Here is an 11,474-nt window from a genome sequence, read left to right as displayed (position 1 = left end):
GGCTTGATGAAATTATCTGCCACCAGATGGACATGATTTCATGTGAATTTCAAAAATTTTAATAAAATTTAATCATTTTTTGTTGCCTTTTAGAAAAAAAAATCTAAATAAATAATTGTTTTCAATGAAAGAAAAAAAAATTCAATTCAACACACACACACACAAACAGATCGGGAACAAAAATTAAAGCATCATTTTGTACTGAATGATAAAAAAAGCGGGGGTGGGATAGAATGAAACAATGAAGAAAAAAAAATTTGAAGCCAAAAGCCAAATTGTTGATGATGATGATGTGACAAGTAGTAGTTGGTGAAAGTGACACATCAAATTATCCCGTTATTCAAAAATATCGAAATTCTCCTTTTTTACCTTGACGTTCACGACGAATCCAATCATCTTGTGTCATCATCATCGATGTTGATTGTCCATGATGTTGTTGATGATGATGATGATGATTATGTCCACCAACGGAAGTTGTTGATGATGTAGATGGACCAGCAATTTGATGATGATGATTATTGATAGCCGCTCCAGGCATCATCATCAACATATTTGATTCAATTTCACCAACAATTGTATGTGGTACATGGGCTATTTGGCCACGTGAATTTCTTGCTTTCCACCATTTACGTGAATCATCAAGTATTTCTAGGATTTCACCTCTGATAATTTTTTTATGTTAATTTATATGTATTGAAAAATCATAATTAGCATGTTTTTTTTGTTCAATTTCAAAATCAAAATATGTGCTATATGGAAAACAAACCTTGTTACAGTCAACTCTTTATTATTATTAGCTGTACGTGGAAATAGTACACGTACAATTTTCGTTGCATTCCTTGATTGTAATTCAGATAACCATTCCATTTGTTCTGAATCAATTGTTTCATGACCATTATTATTACCATTACCATTGTTATGATGATGATGATGATGATGATTATTGGCCGCCATTGCCATTGATAATGATGATGGTGATTGATCATCACGATCAATTGAATCGATTGGCGATGGTGATGGTCGATGGCCATGTTGTTGTTGTTGTTGTTGATGATGATGATTATTATTATGTGATGTTGGTGTTGCTAAACAAAAAACAAAACAAAACAAAAAAAATTTTTGTTTCTTTATGCAAATTAGATGAATGAATGACATACTTCGTGTTGATGAATTGTGTTTATGATGTTGATGATGATGAGCAATGATTCGAGGATTATTATCACCGTTATTATTTTGTTGATCTTCATAATCACTATCATCAAAACTAGTCGGATGACTATGACTACGAGATTTATTATTATTATTTGGCATGGATGATGATCGTGATGTAATGATTTCTTCTTGATCTGTATCAATTTCATTGGCCATCAATGTTGATGTTGGAACTATTATTCCCAATAATTCTGGTTCAGTAATAGCTGGTGCCCAACCATCGGTAAATATTGGTTGAAATGGACTTGTCATACGAACATGCTATAAATATCCAATCAATCGATCAATCAATCAATCATATACATGGAATAATCAAACTAACCTTGACCGATTGTATCCAATTATTACCAAGTGATTGCCAAAGATCAAATTCTTTACTTGTACAACAATTTGACAATAATTCAATAGCATCAGGACTTAGGTATGGAATTCCAACTAAAGATGGATCTACTGGTGGCTCTAATATATTGATGATGATTAATTATATAAATCGAACCATTTTTTTTTGTTGTTGTTGATTACATACCATTTGCACGTGCAGCTTCAATTATAATGGCAAGCTATAAATGATTAATGAACAAAACAAAACAAAAAAATTAATTCAAATTTCATTCAACCAAACAAATCAACTTACAGGTGTAAAAAGAAAATGTACCAATTCCGGTGCATTTGGATCGTGTATACATCCTTTTAATTTGGCTAATAAATTAAATGCTAATTTAAATTTGGAAAGAATTTCAAAAAATTCTTCTTCACATGGACCACGTGCACGTATGGCTAGCAATCCATCACCAGATCCTTTGGCTTTTGTTTTTTTTTGTATTGTGGTCACATAAATGATAAACATCAACGACAAAAAATAAAATTTAAATGAAAATCACAAACAAACAAAAAAAATGATGACCAACCTCCACGTTTATGATTACGTATCTGTAATTCTCTTAATGCTGCTGCTGCATGTTGTAAACGTATAATGAATCTTTCAATATCGTCAAAACAATGATTCAATATGGATACATAACGTTCATTTGAATAGTTCTGGATGTGAAATAAAATGAAAATTATTCAACAGATAAATAAAACAAGATTTTACCTCATTCATTTCATGTGTTCGATGATGATGATTATGTGAATTGCCATTTGAATGTGGATGATGATGATGTTGATGGCTTTGTGATTGTGGTGATGACATTTCTTGACGTTGTTGTTGTTGTTGCGGTACTGATTCACGTTCAGCAAATGACGATGAATCTGATCGTGAATCTAAATCTTGTACAATTAATGTGCCGGATGTTGTAGCCGCTGATCCTGCTCCTGTTGTTGTTGTTCCAGTTGCTGGTAAATGATGAATTGAATCATTTGAAGCTCCTTTCCTGTTTGTGTACATGTGTGTGTGTGGCAACAAATAAACGTGGTCAAATCATGTTTGTTTTTTTTACTTTCAAAATTTATAAAAAAAACTCTTACTTTTCTCTTTGTGCTGCAATCTGATTAAATGCATTGACAGCTTCCTTAACATTAACATTACTTGATGGTCCAGATGGATGTGAATGCGGATGATGATGATGATGATGAGGTGAATGATGATGATGATGATGATGGTTATTATGGCTTTTCTCTACTTTCATCATGATAAACAGGTAAAAAAATCAATTAAATTTTCAATTTCAAATTTATACTGGTCAATTCTTTTCTTACCTGTCGTATTATGATTATTATTATGATTGGCTACCATAATACCATAATGTCGCATCCAATGATAGATATCATCAACAACATTGATAGCATCATGTGATACACATTGAAATATATGTAATTCACCTTGATTTTCATTTGGTAATTGTACAGTGAATATCAATATATTATTATAAATATGATTCTGATCATTAAATGATGTTGGCTGTTGTATGAATGCAACTGGAAAACGTTCAACAACATCATTTGTTTCACCATCCAATATCCACATATGATTGCCTGAATTGGGCAAAAAAAAAAATTAATTCATTTGACAAAAAAAAAATACAAAAAACAAAACCATACCTTTCAATTGAATGGCCATCCTTTGTGTCCAAATGCCTAATGCAATGAAAAACAACAACAATTAATAATCAATCATTATATATATCGCCAATGAAATTGATATTCAAAATGGATATTTCTTTTCTTTTTCTTGTTTTCTAATTTTTCTGCATACAGAAAAATGACACAATGAGTTGGCGTTAATCATCATTCACATATAATAATCAATTGAACGCTACGCACATCTATCTATCTATCTATCTATCTATACATAGCAGATTTGTTTGTTTATTGATATTTCGATTTTGTCTTCAAAAATTACAAATTTGATTAATGGATTTAGAACACGCACAAACACACACACACACACAAACACACACCTAATTCCGCCCACATATGCAATTCAATTCATTCAAGATCAATAGAAATTTGAAAAAAAACCTGTCAATTATCGATTGTCTTTGATAATGATATGTCAACCATGCCCATATACGATTTTGTCTTCAAATTATTATCATTACATTTTTTTTCGTTTGTTAACGCTGAAAAACTTTTTCGGTAAAAATATTTCCTGAAATATTTCTCAAATTTTATATTGGCCAATGGTCTCGATCAATGACTTGGGCAGAACTATTTTTTTTTTGTTCAAAAAAATTGCCAATGACGTAAATTCTCTTTTTTTTTGTTTTGTTTTGTTTTAAAAAATTTTTTCCAATCTCTACGGAATTTTTTTCGTTAGTCCAGAATTAGAAAATGTGATGTGTAATAGCAGGTTTTCAGGAATCGAAAAACAAAAATGAATCACAAAAATTCTGTTCAAATCTATAGATCAATTATTAATTGATTTGATTTTCGATTTTTTTTTCGTCACCGGAATCACAAATGATGACAAAATGAAAAAAACAACACGAATCCGATTGATGATCATTCATGTAGAAATAGATAACGATGATGATGAAAACAAATGAATAAACATGAACCAAAAACAAAAAACAAAACAACACAATCAGTAATAATAGAAACAATGAATAATTCATTTGCAACAAAGCAAAAAAATTCTCAATTTTCAATCAATCAATCGATCGATCGATCTCAGCTTTTAGAGCTGTTTATTTTTTTTTTTACATTTGTTTTTGAAAATTCTTTACGAAAAAAAATTCCAAGGTATGTTTGTGGACCACACACACACATTGGTCAATTTTGGATGAATGTTGAATACCGAATGGAAAAAAATGTCTGCAATGTCCGCGGTATGTCATCGGGGATTTTTTTTTATAAATAAAAACTAAACTGCAATCGTTAATTTCGTTTTTCCTTTCATTGCATCATTTTTTTTTTTGGTTTTTCTCCTTATTATCATTTACACAAATTGATTTATCTGATCGTTTGATGATGACGATGATTAGTGTATATGGTAAGATTAATTGAATAATCAAATATCATCATCGTTCATTCGTCCATTGGTGGACATTCCATTGTAATCAACAATTCAATTTGACATGTTTAATAGACAGGCGGACAAGACAACAAGACAGAGAGAGAGAGAGGATAATAAAACAACAACAACAAAACTGTTGACCAAAGAAGAAAAATCAACTTTTGGTTATCCACAATCAACAATCAACAATCAACAACAACATCCGCCAACAAACACTACGACAATCAAATGGGATCAATATACTCTTTAGTAAATAAACCGAAAAAAAAAATTTCGTTTTCATTTTCGTATTAATACGTAACCGTTAAAATGTGTGTGTGTGTGTGCAAACGAACAAACAGCCACAACAAAAAAAAAAATCCATCGTGCTCATTTCAAATTACATCGAATCCAAATAACTATCTGACAGGAAAATAAAATTAGAAATAAAACTTGAACATTTGACATCTACATCTCTCTCTCTCCCTCTATATCTGTTTTTTTTTTTTGGATCCAATATTGTGGTCAAGTAGTGGTGTTTCTAAAAAAGAAAAGCCAAAAAACACGGAGTTTTTCCACAGAAATAACAAAAAAAAAATGAAGAGAAAAAAAATTTCAAATTGATAGGTCAACCAAACAAACCGTAAACCAAATTATGGATGAAATGAACAACACTCAGACACACACACAAACACAATTAGAATCCAAACAAACGAAATAAAAAATAAAAAATAAACAAGATGCTGCATCAAGTATTCAGGACACACACACACACACACACACACACTCTTTGAGAGTTAGTAAGTATATAACTTTTGCAACAAAAAAAAATCAAAACGATGATGATGGAAAGGTATGTGACAGGCGGGTATTTTTTCCCCTTCCATTTTCTCTACCATTTAATATCAAAAAAAAAAAAAAAAAATTAACCCGATGGATAGCGGGAAAAAAACCGGATAGCCATCATCAGGATGAATTATTTGAATATAAGGAAACACACAACACTGGTGAAATAAACAAACGAACGAACGAACGAAAATATTGAGAAACTTTACAAGTTTTTTTTTGGTTGTTGCTGGCCAATAACATTCGACATAGATTGAATATATTTGAGGAAAAAAAATTAAACGTTAATCGTATATAAATTATTATTATCATCATCATTATTAATAACCGTCAACAGGTTAAGATGGTCATTTTTCCGCCATTTCATTCATTGATTCAATTTAGATTTCGATTTTACTAGATAATTGATTAAGGTTACACATGTTTCGATTGAAAATTGAATGAAAAAAAATTTTTTTTCTAGATATTTTTAGCACTCATCAATCGATGATGATGATTGTTGTTGTCGGTGGTTTCGTTTTGGATCACAAACAAAAATAATTTTTCCTTGTCATCATCATCATCGTAATCATCAATTACATGAATTTTTCAGTGGAAAAAAATTGGATAAAAAAAATCATCATCAAATGAATGAATGAGGGAAAATAATCATCAACACCTTTATGATTATCAAACACAAAACAGCCATATTACATCATTCATTGATTAACACAACAAATACAAAAACCGATTAAGGACCTAATCAAATTGATGATGATGATGATGATGGAGAAGAAAAACATGTTTTTTTCCTTTTGTGTTTTTTGTTTTGTTTTGTCCCTCAAAACAAGTCAAAAACATCACGAACAACATCGAATGAAATTGAATGCCATTTTTTGTGTGTGTGTGTGTTGAAATGTAATAAATCCGGATACAACAGTGAAACAGTGACAGAAAAACAAAACAAAACAGAAAAAATCCTAGAATTTTTTTTTTTTTTTTTGGATTCACCTTGAAAAATTGAATCAGTAACCATCATAGTCATCATAAAGAAATAACAATGACGACGACAAAACAGGTTCCAAGGCAATTATCTTCATATAACATGATCATATTCATTTCATTTCATCTTCTTTTAAAAAAAGGATGCTCTCAGTCACCACCATAATAATGATGATAATAACATTGTTTCATATATATTTATTGGCCATTTTAGGTCTCTTAAAAGATGGCCATATTTATATAATATGATAATCATATGATGATGATTACCATCGTGATGAAAATCTACAAATCCAAAATGAAATGAAATGAAATCAAATGGAATGAAAATGGTATATGTATTTGTTGATGATGATCCATCTGATGAATGAATGAATGATGGACTGATGGTTTGTTTGTTTTATTCGTAGGATGATGATGATCATGGTGATGTTCATCATCATTTATGGATAATGTGGTAATAATCACCATAATCATCATCATTTTCAATTTCAACAACAATTTTCATTGTCATCAATTTCCATTTTTTGAATGTTTGCCAAATCACATTGGATCACATCAAATGTGTGAAAGCCAAGAATGAAATGAAATAGAAAAGTAGAAAAACAATTTTTTGGATAAATATTGGAAAAAAATTCATCGATTTTAATCAATGAATGGAATTTTCACGACAAAAAAAAGTCTGTGTTTGTTCCGGTTTACCTGGTTATGCAACGATGATGAATGCTTTTTTCTTGGTTCTGTTTTATTTCTCTCTCTCTCTCTCTCTCTCCCTCCCTCTCTCTCGTTCACATTCATAATGATACATATCCAAAATGGAATTCAAATTCAACAAAACAAAACAAAAAAAAAGAATGAACAAACGAAAGAAGAAAACTCTTTATTTGGAATTTTTGTGTGTGTGTGTGCATGTGTGTTTTCTATTTGTCTTTTTCGATTTTTCTGTTTCTGGAACTATTTGCTTATCGAGAAGAAAAAGAGAGAAAAAAATTACTAAACTTAATGAAATGACATTTAACTAGTGGGCGTGTAAACACACACACAATGTCATCATTATAATGATGATAGAATCGAAAAAAAAATGTTCATTTCAATCAATCTAATTGTATACCACCAAAAAAAAAAAAACCATCATTGTGTAATAATAATAATAAAAACACACACATCTAATCAATAATCATCATCATCATCATCATGATAATGTATAATGATGTAATATTGGGGCGTGGTAAATACACTAACACACACACACAGAGAGAGAGAAATGGATGATGGAGATGTGTGTGTGTGTGTGATGGATTTTTGTATTCATCAAAATCCAAAAAATGTTATGATGGGTGGATAGGCGGCGTTTTCCTGAACAAAAAAAAAAGACAATAAAATTTTTTTTTTTCACAAATAAACAAACAAATTTACAATGTTACCATCACACACACACAATAATCATTTTGTTGTGGAATGAATGAATGAAAGAAAATTTTTTTCATCCATTTCATATGTTTGTTTGTCTGTTTGATGATGATCAATTCGATTGAAATGAAAATTGTGAATTTCAGAGATGGAAGTGGGAGTGAGAAAAAAAGAAGAAAAAGAAGAAGATTCTTGACAACAACAACAACAACAACTGCAACTATAACAACAACAAAAATGACAAGTTCTGCCTGCTAGGCCATCATCATAATCATCATCGTTTTTCTAGATAAATATAAATGCTATGTTTACCTATTCAAACATGAACACAGAGAAAAATCGAACAAACAAATAAACGAACAAAAATGAACGGAAACAACAACATGTACACACACACACACATGAACAGCCAAACAAAAAGCAAATAAAATGATGATGATGATGATAACAGAGAGTGAATGACATGACGAAAGAAAGAAAACAAAACTCAATGGGGTAAATTCATTCATTCATTCATTCATTCATTTGAATGAATGAATTCAAATGGAATTAATATGAAAATGAAAAAAGAATTGAAAATTCATTCCATTCATTTATATGATTCCTCTATAAGAATGAGTTTGAATCAATATAAATTTTATTATTCCATGACAATATTTGACTCATTTGAATGATTAAAATTGTGCATTTGCATTGACAAAAAAAAAAATGTTTTTCAATGTTGATTTTTGCTTCGTGCGTGTGTGTGTGTGTGTGTGTGTATTTATCGCAAAATCGCAAAAGAAATTTTTAATGAAAATGGAAAAATTTTTTCGGTAAATAATAATCAAATGAAATATTGATCGACAACAACAACAACAACAACTAATTGACAATGGTAGATTGACAAATGTTAACTAATACAATGATTATTATGTAATCATCATCCATTATATTGGAATAGACATCTAAATTTAGAACGGAAGTTTACAAATGAAAATTACAATTGGAAATTTGTAACACGAATATTTTTTTTGTTGCTGCTGCTGCATTTGCATGTTGTTGTTTTTTTTTGGTGAAAAAAAATCAAACTTAACCTGTGTGTTTGAATCTGGTTTTTTTTATGTCTGATTCAAAATAAATCCGGTGTTGTGTTGTGTTATGTATGAAAATGATTTATGTGAAGAAAATTTCAATCCATAACTTACCGGATGTTTTTTCCATTTTAAATAAACGTTGTAATGCCATACGAGGTGTTACATGTTGTTGTTGTTGTTGTTGTTGTTCATTATCATGTGATTGTGATGCTGATGTTGTTGTTGTTGGTGCATTGGCTGGTGGTTGTGGTGAATTTGATAATGATGATGACGATGATGATGTTGTTGTTGTTGTTGAAAATGTTGCCAGATGTTCAACATGATAGGTTGGTACTTGATTTGGTGAAAAACGATCCATTTTTGTTTGTTCGTTTCTTTGTTTCGGTTTTTTTTTTAATTTACAGAAATTCTGGTTTTTTTCAATTTTGTTGCTGTTTTCCGTATTTTTTTGTGTCAGTTTTTGTTAAGTTGTACTCTCTTTCTCGAGAATCGAAATCAGAAAAAAACAAAAATAAAAAAAAATCAAATGATACTCATTCACCACAATTATTACGATCGATTGATCAATCGATTAATCAATTAATTGATTTGATGAAAGATTTGCGTACTTGAAATCACATGTAATGTTATTTTTTTTTTTTGTTTGATGGGAAATTGTTCACAATTAGATCCAAAACAACACTTGATGATGATGTGGATGATGCGGTATCTTAATATTTGAGCAAAAAAAAAAAAAAAATTATCCAAAAATTAAATCGATAATCCACGATGTTGATGGTGATGATAATGCATGATCAGATTATCTAATTAACAATCAGACGCAAAAAAAATGCTGTTGTCGGATCAATATCTTCGAGAATCATCGATGGAAATATTTTGACACACACACACACACACACACACACACACACACACACACACGGACACACATATGGACCGGTCAAATCAACAGGTGATTGCTTTTGGTTGTTGAAATTTCATTTTTTAAATTTTTTAGTTGAAATAAAATATCGATAAACATCAGATTATCCAATATTAATCAAATTAATGTTGTTGTTGTTGTTGTTGTTGTCGTCATTGGTTTCCTAAAAACACACACACACACACACACACATACATTTTGAATCATCAACCTGACACCATTCATGATCAACAACAACAACAATAACAACATCATCACAGGCAAGTAAAAAAAAAAAAAAAAATTTGGCCACCACTTGAAGTCAAACTGCTACGAATTTGTACGATGATAATGTTGTAGGAGCCACCACCACCACCACTATCACCACCAGTTACAAATCATTGAATTCATTACATACCATCATCATCATTTGTTCAAACTGATTCAACAAATACTGATTTGAAATGTTGAGAGTCACAATATCAAACCGTTGTAACTTTAAAGTCTTCGCCATCGTCGTCGTCGTCGTCATCAAAATGGCCGAAATAATGTGAATGGAGAAACAAGATTTTTGTTTTTTATTGAGAAGAAAAAAAAATTCTTTCATTTTTTTTTATGCACCTGTTGTGAATATACAGAAGACTTGATTAACAGGTTTGTGTATATACGTTTTTGGAAAAAAAAACATGTAGTGGTGGTTGGCACTTGTAGAGCCACTTGATTACCACTATCAACCATGATAAAAAAAAAATTTTGCCAGGTAAATTTCGTTTTGTTGTTGTTGTTGTTGTTATTGTCGTAGCGGTCAAAATGTTTGGTTGTTTTTCTTGACTCGAATTTTATTTTGCAATTTCTGTTCAAATGAATAAAAATTAAATGAATTGAAATGAAAAAGAAAAGGAAACCGGAACTTTGTGTATATGATGTATTTCATTGATAAAATAATAAAGAGACATGAGAAACTTGTAATGATTTTTTGATATTAATAAAACTATATTGCAAAAGATCATCATCATTATCATCATTGGAATAGAATTCACAAATCGAATGAATGATCTATCTATTCATATACAACGTAACGGATATATTGATGAATTCAATAAGCAATGAGCCATTGCACACACACACACACACATATTCGATTACCTAAACGCTATTGATGTGTTTATCTTTTTTTTTTTGGAATTTTGGATGTGTACAAAACTATAATTAGCAATTAGGACAGAGTGAGAGAAAGCCCAATTTTTATGGAATGTACAAATATTCAACAACAACATCAAACAACAACAACAACAACAACAATGGTAAATAATTAATCCTTGACACAGACACACACACACAAATAATGTTTTATTGTTGAATGTTGAAGGTGATTCAAAAAAAAAGTACATCAATTATAATTTGGGAACAATTGAAACAAAACGAAATAAAGGGCGATAATAATAACAATGATGATGATGATTCTCAAGAGAAGATGATCTTCATCTTCATCATTATCATGATAATGATAATGATGATCATCATCAAACACGCAATGACATTTCAATTGGAAGATTTTTTTTTTGTATAAATGGATCGGTTTTAAAACGAGAAAATAAAATTTGAATTTTGA

At 30.1% G+C, this 11,474-nt stretch overlaps 1 protein-coding gene across 1 annotated transcript; it reads right to left on the bottom strand.

The window, feature by feature from the left end:
* Nucleotides 1-36: 36 nt before the first annotated feature.
* On the bottom strand, nt 37-10,467 carry LOC124490916 (epidermal growth factor receptor kinase substrate 8). Its single transcript, XM_075730928.1, has 13 exons — nt 10,079-10,467; nt 9,073-9,670; nt 3,253-3,288; nt 2,911-3,186; nt 2,680-2,830; nt 2,306-2,585; nt 2,121-2,250; nt 1,847-2,016; nt 1,739-1,772; nt 1,535-1,671; nt 1,158-1,473; nt 767-1,085; nt 37-662 (listed from the first exon to the last, which is right to left on the bottom strand). The coding sequence occupies exons 2-13, from the start codon at nt 9,317-9,319 to the stop codon at nt 341-343; spliced, it is 2,418 nt and encodes an 805-aa protein (XP_075587043.1). The 5' UTR covers nt 9,320-9,670; nt 10,079-10,467; the 3' UTR covers nt 37-340.
* Nucleotides 10,468-11,474: the final 1,007 nt, after the last annotated feature.

The sequence above is a fragment of the Dermatophagoides farinae genome, chromosome 4, assembly GCF_024713945.1.
Source record: "Dermatophagoides farinae isolate YC_2012a chromosome 4, ASM2471394v1, whole genome shotgun sequence".
NCBI lineage: Eukaryota > Metazoa > Arthropoda > Arachnida > Sarcoptiformes > Pyroglyphidae > Dermatophagoides > Dermatophagoides farinae.
The sequence above is the reverse complement of the archived record's forward strand: the minus strand, read 5'-3'. Positions and strand labels throughout refer to the sequence as shown.

Coding starts and splice junctions, on each gene's coding strand:
- LOC124490916 (XM_075730928.1), bottom strand. CDS start 9,319: ATGGATCGTTTTTCACCAAATCAAGTACCAACCTATCATGTTGAACAT. Junction 1,773..1,846: donor TACATTTTCTTTTTACACCT/GTAAGTTGATTT, acceptor AATCATTTATAG/CTTGCCATTATAATTGAAGC. Junction 663..766: donor AAAGAGTTGACTGTAACAAG/GTTTGTTTTCCA, acceptor AAAAATTATCAG/AGGTGAAATCCTAGAAATAC.